Source organism: Leishmania martiniquensis, chromosome 24 (genome assembly GCF_017916325.1).
Source record: "Leishmania martiniquensis isolate LSCM1 chromosome 24, whole genome shotgun sequence".
Taxonomy (NCBI): domain Eukaryota; phylum Euglenozoa; class Kinetoplastea; order Trypanosomatida; family Trypanosomatidae; genus Leishmania; species Leishmania martiniquensis.
This window is the reverse complement of record NC_090159.1, coordinates 697,151-719,902: the sequence shown is the minus strand read 5'-3', so window position 1 is coordinate 719,902 and position 22,752 is coordinate 697,151. Positions and strand designations below refer to the sequence as shown.

The 22,752-nt window shown below is 57.6% G+C and overlaps 4 protein-coding genes across 4 annotated transcripts; all 4 read left to right on the top strand.

The window, feature by feature from the left end:
* Nucleotides 1–124: 124 nt before the first annotated feature.
* LSCM1_05150 (uncharacterized protein) lies at nucleotides 125–1,639 on the top strand (the record flags this gene model as incomplete). The annotated part of the gene is made up of 1 exon (XM_067322623.1): nucleotides 125–1,639. One exon carries the CDS (start codon nucleotides 125–127, stop codon nucleotides 1,637–1,639), a length of 1,515 nt encoding a protein of 504 aa, XP_067178486.1.
* Nucleotides 1,640–2,603: 964 nt separating this feature from the next.
* LSCM1_05149 (uncharacterized protein) lies at nucleotides 2,604–5,090 on the top strand (the record flags this gene model as incomplete). Its single annotated transcript, XM_067322622.1, has 1 exon — nucleotides 2,604–5,090. One exon carries the CDS (start codon nucleotides 2,604–2,606, stop codon nucleotides 5,088–5,090), a length of 2,487 nt encoding a protein of 828 aa, XP_067178485.1.
* Nucleotides 5,091–6,853: 1,763 nt separating this feature from the next.
* LSCM1_05148 (uncharacterized protein) lies at nucleotides 6,854–9,016 on the top strand (the record flags this gene model as incomplete). The annotated part of the gene is made up of 1 exon (XM_067322621.1): nucleotides 6,854–9,016. One exon carries the CDS (start codon nucleotides 6,854–6,856, stop codon nucleotides 9,014–9,016), a length of 2,163 nt encoding a protein of 720 aa, XP_067178484.1.
* An 8,243-nt stretch (nucleotides 9,017–17,259) lies between these two features.
* LSCM1_05147 (uncharacterized protein) lies at nucleotides 17,260–20,073 on the top strand (the record flags this gene model as incomplete). Its single annotated transcript, XM_067322620.1, has 1 exon — nucleotides 17,260–20,073. One exon carries the CDS (start codon nucleotides 17,260–17,262, stop codon nucleotides 20,071–20,073), a length of 2,814 nt encoding a protein of 937 aa, XP_067178483.1.
* Nucleotides 20,074–22,752: the final 2,679 nt, after the last annotated feature.

The following is a 22,752-nucleotide window of genomic DNA, read 5'->3' as shown; positions in this document are numbered from 1 at the left end:
CTCTCTCACTCGAAACACGTTCCCCCCATATAGCTTACTCGCTTTGTCGGTTTCAGGCTGCCACATCGCTGTAGTGTAATCAATGTGAACACCCTTTTTCTGTTAGCCCTTTCGGAACAGGCATATGGAATACGATTACACCATTATCACAGATGCGGCAAAGGACTTTGACCACATCTTGGACGCCGGCGCAGGGCTATACCTGAAGAGCATCAAAACACCTGGTGCGCCATTTATCAGGCCAGCATTCGGCCTCTCTCTACAACCACTACGGCCGAACCGGGTCGCTTGCTTAGCCGACATGTCCTGCGCAGCCAACAGTAGCGCCAAGTATACTGACTTTCCTGTTCTAGTTGACCGCGATTTTGTTGATGTAATGAAGGCCTTTTTTGTGAGCTCTTTCCAAAAAGCCAAAGCTGCGCCGCAAAAACTTGTGAATATTGGTAGTCGATCGGCGGACAGCCTTGATGACAGCCCACATGTGACGCGAGCGATGCTAAGCGGCATGGACCCCACGATTGTTGCTTTAGCATGGGCCTGCGCTCCTCAGCACGACATTTTTGCATCGACTCGTCGAAGGTGGCTGCGCAAAACGTGTTTTACTGCAGAAGGGACGGCAGAGATGAGTCAAAAGGTGCATCAAGTGATGAAAGAGTTTCTCTTATCGGATCTTTTCTTGACCCTTCTCCCAAAGGCCAAGTCGTTGTGGGAATATCGGCAGTGGCTTTGCTGCAACATTCGCAACTGCGGACTTCTTATCGACGACCCTGAGGGAGTCGATGAAGCTGCCTTGCCAGCTTGCCGCTTTGAGGCGCAAGACGACCAGCTGTTTTTCATGGCTGCACACAGTCATCCGATGAACTACAACGCGTGGCACTACCGCCGGCTTCGATTTCGTACCCTGCACTCAAACACGTCAAGTACCCGCGAAGGATGTGATAGTGCGTGCGATGCGATACGAGTGGATAGCGAGAAAGTCATTCAGTTCACCAGAGAGCACAACAGTGATGGATCGGCTACATCTTATCTTCTATTTCTCCTGCAAGAGCAAGAGGATCTAGACAGGAAGGCTGATGTATCCCTCTTGGAAGCAGAGCTACTAGCGAAAGGTACTGGCCAAGCAGATGCTAAACCACTCAGGAGCCGCCTTCAAGAAGGCCCCAACGCAAGCAAAGACGACGGAAGCGGAAGGTGCGTTAGTGAGAGCTTCCCATCCATCAGGCTTGCGCCCGCATTATGGAGAAGCTTTATGGCGGTTACACAAGCGGAAATCAGACTTCACAGCGAAAAGGGACACGAGTGTATGTGGCACCTTCGCCTCGGACTGGTTCAATGGGCATGTACGCGATCACCACACCACCGGGTGCTTTCGCTCTGGAGCGCTGAGGATGAACTGAGATGGGTGTCTGCGTACGCCGGACTGCATCTCCTAGACAGCGCGCACGCACTATTATCTCCGGTGACTGGCCTTCCCCATGCCTGGTCGGAATCTTCAGGCTCGCCCGCTTGGACTTCTTTCAATGCTGCTCGCTACGGCTGCCAGCTGGCCGCGATTCTTCTTGACACCTCTTCGCGTGCATCACCTTCAGTAGCCAGTGATCGGAAGGCATTCTTATTGCCATCACTTGGGCTTCCCTGAGAGCTAAGCCTCCTTACCACCACTGATTCTCCAGTTGCAGAGCTGCTGATTTAGTTTCCTCACGCGACCACTTTGCCATAAAGGATACCTCGAATTCAACTCTACACCACCTACCACAGACCCGAAGGCGGGGCCTCAGGCCACCGAATAGGACACGCGCAAGGCGCAGACCAGGCCACCTCAGCACTGCCGGCGCCTGCCTCGAATTCTGCCCGTCACCCGCACAGCTGTGCACCTCCACCTGGGTGGCCCATGCTTCCCCCAAGCACACGCCGCAGCGGGCCGTGTGAGGGCGAGGCCGGATAGGTGCGAGCCGCGGCGCCACGCTGCCCGCCTCATGGCGGACGCAGACTTGGCCACCGTCAACTACTATCCCAACACTCCTGCGTTGCGGGTGCTTGTGCCTGCGACTAATAGAAGTGGGTCGAGGGTTTGGAGGGGCGCGGACTTTTTTGGTTGCCTTTCACAGAGAATGAGAGAGCGCTTGACCATGATATTCTTCGTTGAGGCTCACATCATCAAAGGCGCAGGGCTCTGGGCGAAAAAAAAAAGAAGGCGTTCACAGTATTATCGGGCATCTGCTTAGTCTTGGACAAGTCAAGCCCTTCTTTTGGTGCCGTCTGCTATGTTGTAGTTGCTTTGAGCTCGTTTCCTCACGGTCGCAGGCACGTGCTAGGAAGCAGATGCCTCTATTTCGCTCTGCCATCTTGCTACCTGCTGCATTTCCCCTTCGACGCTATTCTTCGCTATCCAAAACGAAAATGAATTTTTTTCTTCACTGCTCTTTGAGTGACTTTAACATGCGCATTGTGTCCTCTTTGGCCTTTGAAGGTGCCCTTCGTATTCCCTTTCTTCACAAGCTTTTCTGCGCTCTCGCTTTGGTGGCCACAGCAAAGCGTTGAGTCGTAGTCAGTGTGCTATCACCAATTCCTCGGTACGTCTCAGAGGATTTTCAGCCGTGAGCATGTGCGACACGGCGTTCATTCTTGAGGCAGATGGGCGAGAGCACGCCTCTGATGTGCGCTTCGTCAGCTCCTCGCCGTGTGATCCATCTTCCATCTTTACGGCTTCGCGCGACAACACAGCTAAGTGGTCCACTGTTCCGACTTCAGGGGATACGGTGGAGGATGGCTTGACCTTTGCTGGCCACACCGCGTTTGTCAACTATGTTCTATTTCATTCTGACATAGAGCTCCTAGACCACGAACCGTGCGTTGTCACTGGGTCAAATGATAAACATGTGGCGCTGTGGAACACTGAATCAGCCGCGGTAGAGGCCGTACTAGACGGGCACAGCAGCGGCGCTTGCTGTGGCACCGTCATGCGCTTCATTCATGGAAGTGTCGACACGGAGGTAGAGGAGGCTCTGTCGGGCGACATAATTTCTGGTGATTGGGGTGGGACGGTCCTTATTTTCGATCATAAGAGTGGACGACCGAAGCGGCTCTACGAAAAACACGCCACTGCTATCCGTGGTGTGGCGCAGCTAACGAACACTTCGACGGTGGTGTCTGGCTCTGGCGACAAGACGATTCACGCCTGGGATGCGTTGACGGGAGAGACCATACAAATTTTCTCTGGTCACCAGGATGTTGTGCAGTGCATCTGTGCGGTGGACAGTAACCGCTTCGCATCGGCAGGAAACGACTGCACGGTGAGATTGTGGAGCATTGGCACTGAGTACTCTCTTCAAGTATTAGACGGCCATGACTCACTCATCTACTCGATCTGCTGGTCCCCTGAGCTGTCGGAGCTGTACACCGCCTCAGAGGACCACACAGTGCGTGTATGGCGTTCGGGTGACGCTGTCGGTAAGCTGTCTACTGTGCAAGTTATTCAGCATCCCTGCGTCGTATGGAGTGTGGCAGCTACATCGGACGGCCGGCTGCTGTCTGGTGGTTCGGATCACACCGTGCGCGTATGGACCCGTGACTATGACCACATGGCGTCCATCGAGAAGTTGGAAGCTTTGGAGGTGGCCGTCTCCTCCCAGACGGTGGATGTCAAAATCGCCCAATCCAGCAGCGCTGCTGCCGCTTCTGGCGGCCTCGATGTTGAATCGCTACCGTTCACGCATGAGATCGCACAGCGCCGAGGTGCGTCTGAGGGCGAGCGCCTCTTCGCCCGTAATGAGAAGGGCGAGGTAGAGCTGTATGTGTGGAATGCCGGCCGATGGGAGAAGATCGGCGTCGTTGTAGCTGGGCCAGATGCTCAAAGCTACACAGGCGCTTCAAAACAGCAGCACGAGAAGCACTTACACAACGGGAAAATGTATGATTACCTCTTCGATGTGAATGTCGAGGGTCGTATGCTGAAGCTTCCCTACAATGTCGGCGACAGTGTTGTAGAGACCGCAAAGTGCTTCCTCCAGGAACACGCTGGCGTAGTGGCGCAGGATTCGCAGGAGGAGATCCAAAACTTTCTTATGGCGCATATTTCTCCAGAGGATCTCGTGCGTATTCCAGGCTTGGAGGATACCAGACGCGCCTCTGGTTCTAATGGCGCTGAAGCACCCACGCCGCTGCCGGCGTCAAGGGCAGAGGCGCCATCAATGGAAGCCGAGAGTCTCCTTCCTGCGTGGGAGGCACCACAGCTGTTTGACGCCTTCAACGCTGCAGCTGCGCAGGCAAAGGTGAGCACGCTCTTACCAACCCACACAGAGTTCCACCACACAGTCGAGGAGGTGCTATCGAACGCCTGGGATCCATCCACAAAGTGCTTAGGCCTTCTCAGCCTCTACTCCGCACTGCCGGCGGGGTCTCGCTTCCCAGCAACGGACGCGCTGCGCTACGTGCTCGCCGTTACCGCTGATAGGCCCGAGGTCGTCGGGGAGATGCTAGAAAAGCTGACCACGCTCTGGGGCTCTCAAACAGCACAGCCTCCGCAGCTCCCAGTGTCGGCGGCCGAGTGGATGGTGGCTCTGCGGCTCGCTGCGTCCGTGTTTGCTCGCTTGTGCGACGCGCGCGTGCAGGTGTCAGCGATGACTGGAGACGCGCAGGAGATGCTCGTGTGGTTGGCGGCGTCGCTGCCGTCCATGACGAAGGTCATCACGAGCGACACGCCCGCTACGACGCGCACTAACTGCCGAACCGCTACGGCTGCGCTTCTCCGCAATGTGGTGGTGGCCCTTCGTCACCCTGGGTCTAGCCTAGTGACGGCTGGGGCGGCAAGGCTTGCTGAGCGACTGGCGGTCTCCGTTGTGCAGCAGAGCGCCGTTTTGTTGGCAGTGGAACGCAACGACTCGCCGGTGGTGCGCGATGTCCTGCGCTCGCTGCGGACACTCTTTCTGTCGTCTTCGTCGCTGCCGCCTGTGTGGCGTGCTACCGTAGATAATAAGGTGCTCAAGTCGTTGGCATTGCCGTTGGAGGGGATTGCCACCGGCGCTCGCGTCGAGGGTCAGTCGACGGCTGCGTGGCTGTTGGTTCAGGCTGACTGGACAGTCCCGTCTTGAGAAAAAAGAGACGAGAGACTGGCGCGTGTGCGCACAGGCTTTTCGTGCTTCTCTTGGCGTTTGTGGCGGTGATGAGGCTGGTGTTCGCTGGAGTCTGGACCCCTCCGTCGCTTCCGCACGTGTGGTAAGGTGTGCACGTGTGTCCGCCTACCAGGCTCCTCCCCCCTTCCCGCACGCTCACAGAAGCAAGCGCCCAAGGAAAAGTAAACGATCAGTTTAAAGCAACGGAACTGCACGGCTCATGGAGGCCCTGTCGCTGAAGACGCCTACACTGACCCTCCCACCTCCCCCACGCGCTCACTCCCGGCTGACGGCGGTGGTACGCCTCGCGGGTTCAGGAAACAAAGCGGAGGAGGGACGACATATCGGGTGTAGGTGGAGTACGTGCCCTTCTCTGTCTCCCTAGGTGCCTTCGAGGCATAGGAGGGCATCGCTCGTAGCGCCATTTCAGCGCCAAGAGACGTGCGTGCAGCGCTCTGTATGTGGGTATTTGCTGTCGCCTCTTCTCAACTCTCTCCACTCTTCTCGTGCACTCCTTCCTTTCTCCTTTGCCTCAACTTGCTTCCCTCGCCTCAATGCGCTTGTGCTTGTGCTTGTGGGGGTGAGGGATTCCACTGCCGCGTTTGCCCTCGACGCGTGTGCGCGACGCCCCTGCACGCGCCGCCTCGTCGTACATTCGCTCTCTCTTCTCGGGTGTGTGTGCGGGGGGTCTCCTGGCTTTGCTCTCCCCTCCTTTCTCCATCTCATTCGTCTCGTGCACATCTTCACTGCCGCACCTCAGTCACATATGTTTTGTGCTCATTGATGTGAAGTGTTGTCTTCGTTCTTTCTCTCTGGCCCTCCTCTGTCGCTTTACCCTGCACCACACGCGTTCACCTTTCCTCTCCTCTCTATATTTGGCCGTTTTTTTTTCTTTGCGTTTCCGCCCTCTGTTCGTCTTCACTCTCTCCCCTGTCCTCGTGCCGCGGCAGCTTCACTGTTTGCATCCAGTGCTCATTCGCCAACTCATCTATCTCCACTTTTCACCTACAAGTCATCATCATCTCTCTCCTCCTCCTCCTCCCTTCCTGTTCTTTCGCTCTCGGCTTCCAGCACGTCGCCACTCGCCACCTTCCACCCACTCCCATCATACACGCCAGCACGCACACGCGCATTCTCACCCTTCAACACTGTTGTCGCGTACATCGCTCTTTGCATTTCGTTCGCTTATATTTTGTGTGAGTGTGTGTCTCCTGCTCCTTTTTCTCCACCCACCCCCACCTCGGCAAACCTCTCCCCCTTCTTCGCGTGTTGCGGCCGCACGCCTGCACCTCTCCTCCCCTGTGCGTATGTCAGGGGTGGTGCTTCCTCGTTTTCGCCCTGTATTCGAGCTTCATAGTCAGGCGGAAAGAGGGATACGCTTCCCCTCTACCCCCCTCCCCTTAACTGCCGCCATCTCTTCAACTGTCACACACTTATACACATCCACGCTGGCCCCCATAGCCTTCTCGAGACTCTAGTAGCAGCACCACCCTTGGAGAGGGTGGCGCATTCACCAAGTGGCAAGCGCGCACACGCAGCTTGCCTGGTATTCCCTCACCTCTGTAAGACTCAGGAAGTGCATCCTCTCTCTCTGCGTGTGACGGTGTGCACGTCAGCATCGTCTTCATAGAGGCCCCCCTCTTTCCCAAGCAGCAGTCATTTTTTTTTCTCGTTCGGCTCTCTCTTCTCTGTGTGTGTGTGTGTGCTCATTTCCTGTAGACTTCTGCTTTCAGTGCTGTACGATGAGTGCGTTGGACACAATGACGCAGAACGGACGCCGCCACAGAGGCGATGCCAATAACAACAACAGCAGCCGCGACGAGGACGCCAGCGTATCGAGAGTCTACCACCCACCGCGGCTCGCCCCCGCTGCGTCGCCGCTCAGCGTCGATGAAATGGAGAAGCCGCTCATCTGCTACTTCTTCCGCAAGCGGCAAACCCTGCCGAATAGCTTAGCGGCGTGCAACAGCAGTCTGCAGCCCTCGCCAAAAGGTGGTTCAGCCAGCGGGAGCGGCTTCTATAACGCCTGTGGCCAAGAGGCTACGACCAGCGCCATTGTGGACAGCAGCAGCGTAAGCGGCGTGAGCATGGGCACGGCACCGTCGAGCTTGTCCACCGCGCCGGCGATGCCGCCCTTGCCGTCAACGATAGAAGAGCCTGTGGACCTTTTCCCGCTTACGCCGTCCGTGGCAATGCCGCAGCGGCACAGCAAGCGCTCGGGGCGATTGCTGAACGAATCGGAGACGATGCAAGAGAAGCATGCGCGGGAGTACCGGTTTCTGGTTCCCTGGCTGGCGTACGCAATCGATTGCACCATCGCAGCGCATGAGGTGCTGCGGCAGAAGCACGGGATACCAGCGCACGTGTCATCGCCAATCTCGCCCCCGGCAAACTCGCTGAGCGGCGCGGCTGATGCGGAGCGGTCTCCGCGAGGGAGTACCAACGCCAGCGCTGCGCCTGTAAGCACGGCAGGCAACAGCGGCAAAGCCGCACTGCCGAGCCCGCAGGCGGAACTCGACGCCTTCTCCACTCGCGAGGTCCCAGCCATCTCCATTCATGATTACCTCAAGCGCATTGTCAAGTACACCTACGTCTCTCCGTCCGTGCTGGTGTGCGGGTGCCTCTACCTTGACCGACTGCTTTGCATGCACCCAAGCATGCTGCTGCACCCATACAATGTGTTCAAGCTCTACCTGACATCGACCAGAATGGCGAGCAAAATCATGGACACGCGAACGCTGAACAATCACGACTTCTCCGTCGTTGGCGGCGTCACGAACGACGACCTCAACGCGCTGGAGTTCCGCATGGTGGAGCTGCTGCAGAACCGGCTGTACTTATCACGCGACACGTTCGATGTCTACTGCCGTCCGCTTCGTCTACTGGCGGCCCACATGAGCGATGAGGTGAGCGACTGGGGCACGACGATTGCCATGGAGACGCCACTAGATATCCGTTTCTCTGTGCAGCACCAGCCAACACGGCCGTTCCTTGCACGCGGCAACGGCAGCAACACCCGTAGCCGTCGATCCAGCATCGTCTCACAAAACGAGTACAGCATGTCGACCGCCTCGCAGAGCGGCGTGTCGCCGCTGCGGTCGGCGTCGCGGCCAGCCTTTCCCCCGAGCGCGTCGACAGCGCGCTCCATTTCGGCAGATACAGAGTCGCTCGGACCCACCCGCGCACCTGCGTCACGTGGCGGATCCGCGTCCACCTCCGCCCGGCGCCACCCTCTCGGTACTTCGTACTCGCCTGCTCTACCACACGTGCCGCAGGCGGCAGTGAACAGTGGCTCCTCGCCTGCGCTTGGTGCCATGGGGGGCCTATCGGGGCGCGGCGCCACCAGTGAGGACACGCTTCGCGCAGCGACGCATACTAACGGCATCTACCAAAACGGCAACGGCGGGTGGACCGACCACACCCCACCGGACGCAACGAAAGTGCTAGTGGCGGTGGAGGAAAGGGGCGATGAGCGAGCGCGCAGTATTTCGCTCTCGGCCCCTCGTAGTGGAGCCGCCGCCTCTTGGGACGCCACCGGCCGCCCAAGCCGTGTGCTGACGGTTAGCAGCGGCACAGTAGCGGGCCTTTGCACAGCGGCGCTCAATGGTGGCCGCGGCGGCTGCGGCACCTCCCCCAATGCCTGTGCCGCCGCCACCTACAACGGGACAACCGCCAGCAGCAGCAGTCGAGGCATGACTTCCAGCGCTGAAGATTTCGGGCCGGGGTCGATGATGTGCTGCGGTGATCGCACGCCGACTCGGCGTGCCTTTGCACACACGGCACGCGAGGGGGTGGCGCTGCCGCCCGTGACGCGCAGTGGACGCAGCGAGCGATCTTCGAGCATAATGGGTATCGCGGTACAAGGTCAACGTTTACCGCCACCTCCGGATCAGCCTCGTATGTAGGTAATACGTCTCCCACTGACGCGCTCATTCACACGCATACAGCCTTTTGTGTAAGCGTGTTGATGCGCGCGCGTATCTTACCTCCCCCACACACACACACACCGCTTGGCACGAGCGATTTCTGAGTAGGCGCATCTTGCTGCGTTTTTTGATGTGAACTGTCTCTCTCTCTCTGCTATCGGCGCGGCAGCACTTTCTTCTTTGTCCTCTTTTTTTTCTTTTCATTTTCCCCGTTTTTATTTGGGTCCTTCATCGTGCTGTGTGGCGGTAGCAGTGTCTATTTGTTGTCGTGTGCGTGCGTGTGTGTCATGCGTTGTTGTTTGGTTGCGGCTGCAGCTACCCGTGGAGGAGGGGGTGGAGTGGGCGGGTGGCCCCTGATTTGCCCTCACTACCCGCCCACTCCGCCCCCCCTCCACGACCTCTTCTTTGGCTATCCTTTTTTGTTTTTCACCCCTTTTTGATTTCAGCTGCGGCGGTGACTGCGGCCCATTTCGTTACGTTTCTGTTTTGCCGCCTCCCACCCTCCGCCCCACTCCTCCTCGTCGGTGATTTCATCTCTTTCGCTCTCACTCTCACTCACTCACTCTCTCTCTATGACCACCTATTGGGCAGACAAAAAGAAAACTAATGTCAATGCATACGCATATACGCGTTGCTCATGGCATAGATCACCAGAAGAAAGGGGTGGGGAAGGGGGCCTCTTAGTCCCAGGAGAGTCAAGAGGCTTGGAGGGGAATGGGAGGGAGGGAGGAGGAGAGATAAGGGTGCGGAAAAGTATGCTGGTGGGGGTGGGGTGCACTTCTGGCTTCCTTGCAGAGCGTCACCGTCATACAAAGAATGCTCTTTTCGATAACGACTTTTATACCTCATTTTTTTCCTGTTCTGTGTATATGTGTTGTGGCTCCTGCCCACCCACCATTCCCCTCTCTTCTCCCCCCCGCCACCTCCCACACTTGCCTCTCGCAGCTCTTCTCTCTCTTCCTTCATCTGGCTTTGTCTTTTTCGTGTGCGAGTGTGGTTCTGTGCTCCACTTTCCAATCTCGTAGCTTTGCGCTGCGATCCACTAACACCATACCCCCCCTCTGCTGCTTGGGGTGGTGTGGGCGAGGGAACGAAGGAGAGGGAGAGGAGAGCAGGTGATGCGATGTTCCGCTTCTTGTGTTCACGTCTTCTCTTCCCCCCTCCCCTCGGGAGTGATTAGCGATGCTCCGCCCCCTTTCCGCTTTTTTTTCGTTGCCCTTTTCCTTTAGCTGTTATCGCTGTTGTTTTCTCCCCACACACACACACACACACCACCACCACTCGATGCGCTCTTCCGCTTTTTTTTCGTTCCGGAGGATTCTATCTCGCTCACTCTCTGTGCCTCTTTGCACAGCATTTCCGCTACCTCGCCCCCACCCGCACCACTGTCCCCACTCCCCAGGGGCATCCTCTGCGAACTTTTCACTCATGCACTGAGCTTATACACATACGCCCGTCTCATCCCACCCGCCAGTCAACCCGATCGCCGCCACTTCTGGCTCGATGCACAATTCTCCTCTTCCTTCCCACTGCCCCCCTGTACACACTTTTGCGCACGTGGCATTGCGAAGGTGCGACGGCTCGTTTGTTGTGGAGAGAGCGACACACACACACACATAAAGGCCGATGAGAATAAAAGAGCGGCTGATGCGCTAAACAAATATAAAGTATGGCCTCCAGGGCGTGTGTACGCGTGTGCGGGCGGGGGCGGGGGCGGGGGAGGGAGGGTGTCGAAAGAGGACAATCCGCGCATCAGAGGCAGCTGTAGCATTCCTGACTATTTTTCCCCCCTCCTGGCATCGGCTGTGGTGAACCTTAGTGACTAGGGGAGACACACCTCTGTGCGTGCGGTATTTCAAGGGGGGTCCAGTGCGCCCGGATTTCTCATTAGGGGTAGCCAAACAGCCCCCCATCCTCCTCCAATGTTGAACCGCCTCTGGCAACAGCAGGCTCAAGCGCCATCGATGCCGCGGAGTCCGAGTAGTGTATCGCTGCTGATGTCGGCGGCCGCGCCCCCTATACGGCGCTGGGTCAAAAAGGACTCGTTGCAGTGAATACATCTGTGTTGTCCATGCAATAGGCAAAGTATCAGCATGACTTGGACGCATTCCGCCCAGCCCCTGCATTGCCTACTGATGGTGGGGAGGGCCTGAGCTGCCCAAAAAGGAATACACCAGGTGGCGGCCGGCGTGATGGGAGCGGCTGTGAGGAGACCTCCGAAGAAAGAGCGGGCGGGTGGAGCTCGAGTCAGGGAGTGACGCTCGGATCGCCAAGCCGGCGTTGCTGCACCACGTGCCCACGGCTGCTCGTCAGAAGTCGATGGGTTCGTGGCGTACTCGGTCTAGTTCAGTTTTACTCATACAATATGACGGGATGGGTACTGCTCGAAACAGATAAAAGCATCGAGGTGTCTCACCGAGTAGTGTATGTGCGCTACCACACAATAGAGGGAGGAAGGGGGAGGAAGCACTGCTCTGCTCTTCGCTTTCGCAGCTGCAGGTTTATTTGTTAACTTGTTCGAATCGATTCACGGCCAAAGATCACACAGACAGACACACGTGCGCCTACGCAGCGCACACGTTCCCTCCCCCCTCCCCCCCCCAGATGGAGCTCTCGTCCTCTGGGCACAGTTTTCCTCTCTCTTTTTTTCTGTGTGCTCGCCTCCCCCCTTCTCTTTCCCATGGTGTTCTCTCTGTGAATGCGTATCCCCCCTCCCGACTTTACACCTACACACACACGCGCGCGCACGCCCACCCCACCCCACCCCCTCTCCGTCTCTTCCTCTTTCCCTTGTACTCTCCATTTCTCATGATATTGCGCCGCGTGCGAATGTGCGTATGTGTGTAATTACATTTCACTATGTATGTTGATGCGTTTTTCCTTCCCTTCCTCTCCACCTCCCCCCCCCACTACCACCACCATTCCACTCCGTTCCACTTCATCGCCCCCCCACACACACACACACCTCCTCCTCCTTTTCTCGGGATTCGTGCAGTGAGTCTTTAAGGTGTGTGGATGGGTGGGCGGGTGAGCGAATGGGTGCGTATACGTATATGTGTACCCCCCTCCTTCTTCTTCGCCTGTCTTTCTCTCCTCGACTCACTCACTCACTCTCCTCCCCCTCTTTTTCCTCTATTAATTCACAGTACTGCCCCATCCCCTCTCATCCCTGCGCAACGCAGCTCTTCTTCACTGCACCTTGGCCTCACGCCGCCGTCCATGTGTCCGTGTTTGTTGCTGTGCCAAGGCGTGCTCCTGCCCGCCCTCTTCCCCCCCTCACTCGCTCGCCCTCCCTCTCAGAGAGGTCTCCGCTCATCTCCCTCACCACCGACAAAAGGGGAGGGGAGAGCGCGCAAACATGCAGCGCTACACACAGATGCGCATACAGCGAAAGAAGCAGCAAGGGCATGTCGTTCTCGCCTCCTCCTCCTCTCCTCTATCTAATTGTGTGTGCGTGTGTGTGTGTGATGTCCCCAATAGTGAGTGTGTGCTTGTGCTCGATTCCCGCTCTCGCCTTCTTTTCCCATCCCCCCTCTCCTCCCAGGCACACCCCTGTATGGATTGGGCTGTACGGCTCACCTTCTCGGCCATACCTGACACACCAGCTGAGCGTCACAACCACTACGAGAGGGAGAGAGAGACGGTAACGATTAAATGAGCACGCATACATATATATGTATGTGTGTATACTTATGTACGGAAACGGCCAGTGCGCATGCAAAAAGGCCCCAAGGCAGAGAGCTATCATCAAGGCGATACAGACACAAGCACCAGCAGCCGCTCACGTCACCTCCCTTCTTCATCTCTCCCTCTCTATATGTGTGGGTGGGTGGGAGAAAGGGGGAAGAGGGGGGGGTAGGCCTTCCTCACACTTGGATGCGTCTCTATCCCCGATCTCTTTATCCACCAATCTGGCGACCCTTCACGAATGAGCTCGTCTTTGCACTCGTGTGCATGTGTGAGTGTGAGCGCTGCCCCCGTGCCCGTCAATTTCGCGCTCGCTTCGCTGGTTCTTCCGTTCAGCGTCTTGGAGAGGACGAATAGGCGGACAGTCGTCTCCGAAACGCATAAGAATAAGCAATGAGCCCCCCACCCTGCACCGCCCGAGGCGAGGGGAGAAGAGGGCATCAGGGGGATGGGGGAGACGCGGAGAGAGGGAGGGGAAGGGAGAACAATGCAGAGCGAAAGGTGAGGCCATAGCAATGCTGAGCGGCGCGCCACCGTCTTGGCCCTGTGCTGTCTGTGCTGCGACTCGTTCAGATTTTTGCCGTTTTATAGTGCTGAAGACATTAGCCTTCTCCCCCTCTATTAATGGCGCTGTTGGACTCTTTTTCCTTTTTCCCCCTTTTTCGTCGCGATCGTTCTGTGCCATATGCGCGAACGGCAGTGGAAAGCGAGTGGCTTGCGAAGGAAGAGGAAGGGAGAGGCGTGGCTGTTGGGGAGGTGAGATGCAGAGAGAGAGGGGGGGCGGAAGCCACGCTGTCTCTTCCTCTTTCCTTCTTCACCCTTCCTTCCTTCACCTACTCACCACCTCCGCCCTCTCCCCCTCGCCCTGCCTCACCGCCGCTGCGCAATCCTTTGAGGACGTGCCACTTCTCAATTTATTTCGGTCCTTTCCGTTTTCTTTCGTTTACTTCGCCCCCCACCCCACCCCTCTCTCCTCCTCTCTCTCACTCTCTGTCCCTGTGCCCTCTTTGCCTACGTTCTGCTCCTGTTCACGCAGCGCACTACACGAAGAATTAAAGAAGATGTGTTGCCGTGGCCGAGCCCTCACTAAACTTTTCTCCCCCTCTTCCTCTTCCGCATCTTCTTCGGCTGGCTTGATAAGTGCGACTTGTGAGTGTGTCTGCTGCTATACCATTTGTGTATATTATGTGTGTACGTGTGTTGACTGAGTGCTGGACGTTGTCCCTGGGTGGCTCCCTTTTTCTTCCCTCTCTTTCTTTGAGCCATCCCCCCTCCTCCTCCTCTTCCTCTCGCTTAACGTGGTTGACCGGTGCTTTCTACATTGTGCGTAAACTATATATATATGTATATATATACATGTGGGTGTGGGTGTGTATCAGCGCTCTCATGTCGGGGTGCCTCCTCTTGCTGCTCTTCTTTTCACGTCTCCTCCGCTCACTCACACTCTCCGTGCGCCTCCCGGCGCGCACGGGCGGAGGGGGCAACTCGGACGAGCTCTCGCAGCTCCTCTTTGAAGGCTTCTCCTGCTCCTTTACCTGTGCAAATTAATGAAAACGACAGGGATATGCCCTCCGTGTGAAAATATGGACCACGCAGAGCACTGCGTTAGTCGCGTTCGCTTCCTCGCTTTTTGTGTGTGTGTGTGCTCTCATTTCGTAGCGACTGGGGGTATCCGTGCCTTCTATCTGCCTAACGTTGCGCATGTCCATCTCATTGATTTTCACTGTTTGTCTCGCTTGTCTTCACCTCCCCCCTTCCCCTTCCCCTTCCACACCCTCACTCCTGTGCCCTCGTGCTCTCCCAGCGTGTGCCTTTAGTCGGCATCACCGTCTGTGTCTTCTTTTTCTTTTGAGTGTTGCTCTATCGACCTGTGTCGCCGGAGACACTGCGTGCGTGTATGTAAACGATCGGCTCTGTCTGCACCGCTCTCTCCTCTTTTCTATCTGCGCCCTGCCCCCCCCACACACACACTCTCCACCCTATTTCTTCTTCACATTCGATCTTAAGTGGCGTCACCCGTGCGCCATGTGTGTGTATGTGTATGTCTGTGTGTGTGTAGTGGTACGCTGGTGCACACACCCTCAACTCCGCCAATAAGAAGCGTCGAACAGACGACTCGGCCCACAGGCGCACATCCGTGCTGCAGAATAGTGTTGCATCCCCCCCCTCAAACACACACACGCACACACACACAGCAACGACGAAAAGAGATCGGAGGGGCGGGGAACTGGATGGACGAAAGGTGTGTGTTGGGGGGGGGGGGGGTAGAGAGAAGGGACTTCTGTCAAATCGGAGAGGTGAAGTGTAACAAACGACAAATAGAGCGCGTGCGCGATAAAGGGCGCTCATTTCTGTGAAATTTGTGGTATCCATGCTGCGCTGAGGTGTGGCAGCTCGACGAGTGTAGCAGCGATGCGCAACAGACAAAGAGGACTAATCGAGAGGAAACGACAGATGTGCATCTCACCGACTGCCTCGTACGTCAGCCCCTGGAGACCTTACCTGTTACCAGGGGCAGAGAGGGAAGTGGGCGGTACGCCTATCGAGTGTCCATGTCTCTCATGGAGGCTTGGACAGAGCAGCCCCGCCTCTGGGGTCGAGCGGGCAAATGATAAGCGGAGCGGGTGTCCGGGGGCCGGGAAGGGGGCGCCCCCTCATCGCGATCGCGATGTGTGCGGTTTGGTGCGTCTTCTCCTTCCGGATACACATATGGAGGGGGGAGGGGGTACACTGGATGTGCAAGCCCAGCACAACCACACAGGCACACCCGCATATGCAAACGAGCGCTATCGCACTCTCCGATGCCCATGCTACTGCCCTTCCCATGCGCACTACCGAATCATGCTCGTCTTGTGACCTCTTCTCCTTTATCCGCTTTCCTTCTCTGCCTCCGCCACACACGCAAACCTTTGCATCGCACATCATCCATCACCAGCAGAGTTGCACGCATGGAGGAGAGCATTAGAACAGACGCTGCCGTCAATGCAATTTTTTCCCCGCTTCTGGTCGTTCACCGGTAACCCTTTTTTTTTCGCTTTGTAATTGTGTCTCTTCTCTGCTCTCTCTGCTTTAGGGGGAGGAGTCTGTCTTCCCGCGTACACGTGTGTGCTCCCCCTTTCGTTCCTTCTACTCCCCTAGACCACCACGATCACGCTTTCGCTACCAGTGCGATCTCAACCACCGAGGCACACACGCACACACGAAAGCGAAGGGGTTTGCCCCCTTCTCCCTCAACGGCACCCAAACAATTGTAGACACGGACATCCATATTGAAGCTTCTCTCTCCTGTCCCGCCACACGAACGCGCGCGCCCACGCAGTCGCGTATTTTCCTTTCGCGAAGCCTTACAGCCGAGCGCGGGGCTGCTGCATCCCCCCTCCCCTCCCCCCTTTCTCACTCCCCCTTGCTTTAGCAACGAGTACACCCACAGGAGAAGCTGCAGGAGTGGACGAACAGTTGTTTGTACCCCGGACACCCCAGCCTACTAGCACAGGCGCGTTCTCTCTCTCTCCTTGTTGACTCTTTGCATTTCGTGCGCAACGCTGTTCTTTCAGTCGCTGCTGCGGAGATCAGTGGCGGGAGACGACCGTCAACGTAGTGAGCCATCGCGTGGAAACACCCCGAAGCGAAAGAGAGACGAGGGAGTACCGTAAAGCGTCACCGTCCCCCGCCCCCGCCTCATCTTTGGATATCGCTGCCTGTCTGCCTGTCTGCGTGTGTCTCATCTATCTGTCCGTGTGCCGTAGCGGCCTTTGGAATCACATTTTTTCCCTTTGGAAAACCGCTACACCGCAGCAGCGGTACAGCGGTGGCCTAGGGTGGTGCTGTTGAGGTGCGGCGACGCAGCCCCCCCCCATCCGCTTCTTCTTTTGTTGTGTTATCGCTGTTGTCGTTGCTGTTCTCTCTCTCTCTCATTTGTCTTTACTCACACTAACACATCTTTTCTCTCCCTCTCTTTGTACAGCTCCCTTCATCTCCTCATCCTCCCTCCTCTCTCTCCCTCATTTTTTCTGTCACTCTCTTAGATCACTTACCTCTGTGTGTCCCTTCAGTGTTGCCACTTCTTTCGTGTCGCTATTGTTTGTCTCTTTCGTTTTTCTCTCTCTCCCTCACATTTTTATTCGATTGCGCGTCAGTGTGCGCGTCATTGAGTGTGTGTGTGTGTGTAAGTGCGCGCGCGCTTCTCGCCACTTGGTGCCAACGGCATTGCGAGCGGGAGAGAGGAGTCAGGGACGGAGGAAACACAGGGACAAAGAGGCCCGTGTTCCGTTCTCCCCTCCCCCCTCCCCTCGTATCCTCTCGGTGAGAGGAGTACAGCCCCGTGCGCACCGCAGGCGCAGGCGTCCACAGAGAGACGCGCCGTCCCTCTCCTCCTTTGTGTTCTTTTTTTGGTGCGGTTCTCATTTTTTGTCTGTGTGTGTGTGTGTGTGTATTCCGTCTTTCTCCCACGTTGTGTGCAGTGCGCCCCACCCCGCGCGCACTACCACGCTCGCCGGTCCATCACTCCTTGACCGAATCGACGCCAGTTTATCCCTATGGCATCCCTCGGCGCGGAGCACAAGCTGGAGTGTAAGAGCATGGTGCTCACGCTCCACACCCTCTTTGACATTCCGCGCGACCTCGTCTCGCTTGACCCACGCCGCGAAAATGTCGAGCTCGTACTGAAGCCGACGGCCAAGTATTACTTGGAGAACAAGCGATTCTGCAAGCTGGACCTGCCGGAGCAGCACGTCGCCTTCTCGCCCTCTTCTATCATCTTCAAGCGCGATCGCTTCGTCTTGGACTTCGAGTCGGCGCCGCCGCAGTGTGGCCTCTCTTCCGCACGATCGGCAACCCCACATCGCGTGACGTCCTTTGCGAACAGCATGCCGAGCAACTTCGTGGACTCGCTTGCAGTGAAAAGCACGCCAGCTGCACTGGGGGTGGCGAGCAGCACTGGCCGGATGCCTCTGCACTTCGAAGGTGACGCGCGTGCTCGCGGCGCCCTTCCTCACAAGCCTCGCCTCGCGTTCGATGAGAGCGTCGACGAGGACCACGACGTCAACCTCAAGAGCCCTAGTAGCCTCAAGCTAAGGACCTCCACGGCCGCCTCATCTTGCGCTACGCCGCCGAACCAGATCCTCCTTCGCTACCCGACGCGCTCCGATCTGAAAGTTATTATCGAAGTGATGGTCGGCGCACGACAGCGCCGTCACGACTCCGCCGCCGTGCGCTGGATCACGCCATCGTGGGCGGACCGATCCATCGCAGGCAACATCAGTACCTTCTCCGCCGCTGATGGGGAACTCGTGCGCCATAAGCTTGTCAACCGCTTCGTTGGGCTAACGGTGGGGCACCTATCTTGCACAATGGAACTGCCGCATGCTACCGACGACTTGCGCGAGGTAGCACCGTTTTTCCCGACGGCGATCGCAGACGCTGCCGAGCGCCTGTGCAATGACTACGAGCGCCTGCGCCGCTTTCACACATCGGACACAGAAGAGCAGCTCGAAGCTCTCCGGAACGAACGTGCCGTGCGGCTGCATGACTTTGTGGGGCAGCTCTCCAAGGGCGTGAGCGAGTTCTCGATCCACCGCCGCTTGCTGCTGGAGGTGTGCCCCAGCTTCTTTGTGCGCCGCATTCGCCGGATTTGCGCCATGTACCCTCCCATCCCGCAGAGCAGCTCGTGGGTGCGCAAGGACGCCGAGACGCTCGCCGCCGAGTACGCCGGCCGCGAGATGTCACTGATCCGCAACCTCTGCGCCGAGCTTGGCCCCGACCTGAGCGCCATCTCGCCGCGCAACCGCTTCCTCTCCTACACAAATGTGCAGCCCCTCGGTGACGAGCTTTGGAAGTGGATAAAGGACAACTACGCCCACCATGAAAACGACATCCTCGACTACGAACCGGACGTGTTCATGGAGGCGCTCGGGCTGCAGTACGGCACTCCGGAGCCTCCACCGATACAGTACGGGTTTTCGCCCATCTCGTATGAGCTCGACAGGCGCGCTTACTTCTGCGACTCGCTGCGCTTCCCAGTGAACCGCGAGCACCACCGCTACCGTGATGAGGCGATGGCGGCGCGGCAGACGCGAGTACCGCTGCAGCGGACGCCCTGCGAACGTCCACTACACCCCATCCGGCCGACATCGCGCAACATTGGCGAGATCGACATTCTTCTTGAAAAGTACAAGCCAGAGTTCGCGCAGCTTGTGCCGTCCATTGCAGACGCCATGGAATGTGTGACGCAGCAGAACGAACGTCTGCTACGAGAACTGCTGCGCGAGTCCCAGCCAGCCGGCGGCGCAGCCGCGGCGAACGTCAGTACGCGGGAGCGGATGCGCACCCTCGCCTATGAGGTGTGCCCCCATGGGTTTCACCTCTTCCAGTCTGAGCGCCCCAGCGGGTCTTACGTGGCGCTTCTGACGCGCTTTGCAGAGTACACGTACATTTCCGTCAGCACCCTGCTGTCGGCCGTCATCTACCTTGATCGGCTGTGTCTCCGACACCCACGTCTGCTGCTCACGACGCGCAACATTGAAAAGCTGCTGGTCGCCTCCGTCCGTGTCGCCAGCAAAGTGGTCGACCTCCGCAGCGTCAACAATAAGAACTTCGCGTCTGTCTTTAGTGTGCCGGTGCACGACATGAACGAGTTGGAGTCAGAGTTTCTGAAGCTCATGAGCTTCGATTTTTTTCTTTCACCGAAGGAGTTCAACAACTACGCCCACCTTGTGCAGCTCCCGGCGGCCTACATGCAGATGCCGTCGAGCGTGCGCATGCCGAGCACGGCGAAGACGAATAGCTATGTGGGGAGCAGTGAGCCGACGACGTCGGTAGTGGACGAACAGGCGGGCCAGGTAGCGAGGGTCGGCAGCAGCGGAAATGTTGCCCCTGCAAGACAGGAGAGCAACACGAACAATAACGAGGTATTGCTGAATGCGCCAGCGGTCACCGCACCTGCAACGCCTCCGGCCCCGTCCCCGCCGTCACAGCAGCAAGGGCGCGTCTGCCGCGGCAGTAGCAGCGCTATATCACCTGGGGCCGCTTACGCTGACGACACCTCTGTAGCTGGGCACCGTGCACCGCCGTGCGGCAAGCCGTCATCGACATCGGACGGCTCGTCCTCGACTGGAATCGAGGCTTGTGGGAGCAACAACAACAATGACAGCAGCAGCAGCGTTGCAGCGTACCGTTGTACTCGAGGCGGCGCAGGAGGTGGAGTGGGCGGTGGTGGAGTAGCTGCGCCCTTCAACGGCCACGGGAGTGGCAGCAGTGCCACTGCTGCTACCAGCGGTGGCAGCGGGAGCACAAGTGGGAAAGCGCCGTCCCCAGAGTTTGCCAGCGCGACGCGAGTGCTCAGCATTCCTTGAGAATTACCGCGAAAAAAAAACGTCCTTGCGATCTCCCACCGACAGCATTCAAGCCACGCTGATGGGATAGACGCTCGCAAGCAAGAGGGCCGATGATGACGCTGATGGTGCACTCTTTGGCGAAGTACTGATGCACCGATGCACAAAGCAGTTGCAGTGCGGCGCGTCCAAGAGGGTACAACGTAACAGACATATGAGAAGATGATGCGCACAAGCGCACTGCGGGGAAGGGAAGATACGGTAGGGCGGCGCAGACAATGATGCTGAGCTGCGTGGCTCTCGAGTATGTAGAGGAGGAGGGGCTAGTGAGGGGATACGAGGGGGGGCAGTTGCGGAAGAGTGAGAGCGGCTGTGAGCTGCCGCTACAGCGAGAGAAATTCGCGGGTGGAGTCGGGAGGCGGTGCGAATGAACGATGTAGAGATGTCAGCTGCCTTCCCTCTGTGTGCAGAGCATGTTTGCCGGATATGCATGTGGCTATTGCATAGGCGCTTGCGTGTATGTGGTGTGCGCGCGCCCTTTGCAACTCTTGTTTTCACTTCGATACGCGTGCGCACCCCACCATCCCCTTTCCTCTCCTCTATCTCGGGCTCTATCACACCACCACCTTTTTTTTCACGTGGTCGTGGTGTGGGCGTGTGGCTGTGCTGCTCACCTATCTTATATATATATGTGTGTGTCATTTTGGTCGTCGCGCTTTAGTCTATTTTGTCTTCTTACCTGTCACATGTGTATGTTAGGCGCTTGTTGGAGTCGATCTCTCGGCCTCTGTCCCTCCCTCTCTAAATTATATATATATATATATGCGCCTGCGTATGTGTGTGTGTGCGTGTGTGTCCTCATGTCTGTGTGTGCGTAGAGAGAAGGGGAGGTTAGGGATGCCCTGCCCTGAAACGCGCTTCCGTTTCTTTCTCTCCTCTTCTTTGCTTTTTTGCCTTCGTCTTTCCTTTTCGCTACCTCGTCGTGCTTATGCCATCATAACCCCTTCTCCGACCCCCCCTCTCTCTCTCGTGGGGGGGGAGGGGCATCGACTGTCGCCCCCCGCTGACCCTAAGGGTGTCGAACAGCGGTGGGGAGGGAGGGGAAAAAAGAGAGGAGGAATGATGGACGGCGTGGCTTGTCTTTTCTTGTGTGCCGTGAGCCGCATCCCGAGCGGCTCATCTTCTCTTGCGTGTCAAAATTTGTCCCTTTCGTCTGCCGTTTTGCCGAGACTGTCAGCCTGCACCTGATGGTCAACGCGCATGGCGAGGACACACGCAAAGCATTGGAGGCTCGCGTTTTTTTTTGCTGCGCTGCCCTGAACTCCTTATTTCCCTCTTCTTTACTGGTTGGATCATCGTTGGCTTTTTCTTTGTCATGTCTCTCTTCTTGGTAGTACCACAGGAATCGCCGCTCTCACTGCTCCCTGTGTCTCTGTCCCCCCCTCCTACTTTGCTTGAACTCTGTATCTGTGCCTTACTCCTCTCTCTCCCCCGTCCCCTCCACACGCACACACATCTCGCCGCCTACACGCCCTCCTCCCTCCTCTCTCCCTATCACCTATACGAACAAAGAATGCGAAGATGACGCATCCTTCCTTTTTTTTGCCCCTGCGTCTGCGCACGCCACTGTATAGGCCCCCCTCTCTCGCCTCTTCATGTTGTCTCTTTTCTGGGCGTGTGTGTGTGCGTGATTGCCTTTCATCTCCATCTTTCTTGTGTTGTCGACGAGCGTGTTGCCGCTCGCTGCTGATGGGATGTCTTGGCCATTTAACATCGTATGCTTAGCGTTCCCGTGCCGCAAGGGGAGGAGGGGAGGGGAGGGCTTTGAGTGAGTCGGCGCTGGCGTGATTGCTCTCCTTCTTTGTCTCCCACGTGTAGGCGCTGCTCTCCTCCCTCCATTTCATTCGTCAAATGCTTTCAGATGTCGGTTTCTCTCTCTCTCTGTCCAACTTTTCATGCTTGTCTTCCTCGCCGTCTGTGATGACGGGGCCACACACACACACACCTTCGTCGACGTGACTTCTCAGGGGGGGCGCCGGCGGGCCCACTCCCTGATGGGGAAGCGGTGCAGCCCTCAGTCCTGTCAAATGCCGAGCCGCCTTGCGCCACGACAGTGTCGAGCACCGGCGATCTTGGCAAGTCAGAGCGACCTCGTAGAAGCCGAGGTCATCGCCCGGATGGGCGTGGCGTCGGAGCCACCAGGACGCCTGTACGATCCGAAGCACGGACAGCGTGTCATGGCGACTCGAACGCACTCTACGCGGCCCTCACGCCGCCTGCCCATGTGGGAAGCCTTCGTCATGCCCGAGGGGTGCGCCGCGTGGCGACCGGCGTCGTGGGGGGAGGGGAGGGGGGCGACGTTGCAGCGGCCTGCGAAGCATGTGGGTGTGCAGAGTGCGTGCCGCTTGCCGTGCTCAGATCACCGAGTCGGGTGTGGCTCTTGCACGTGTCTATCCGGGCTGCTTCGCAGCAGCGTGAGGCGATGATCCCTGTTTTGTGGCAGAGCCGGGGCCGTGTCGCGTGACGTCTTGGACTCATCTCGGGCAGAGAAAAGAAGAAGCAGAAGAGGCACGTTCGAAACACAAAATGGGCTTTCTGCTCTCCGCTTCTCTACGCGCGCCGGTGTGATCGCGTGATCCCCTGCCTCGCTCCCTCCTGTCTGTGCACTTGCACCCGCGCTACCCCCCCCTCTCCCTGGGC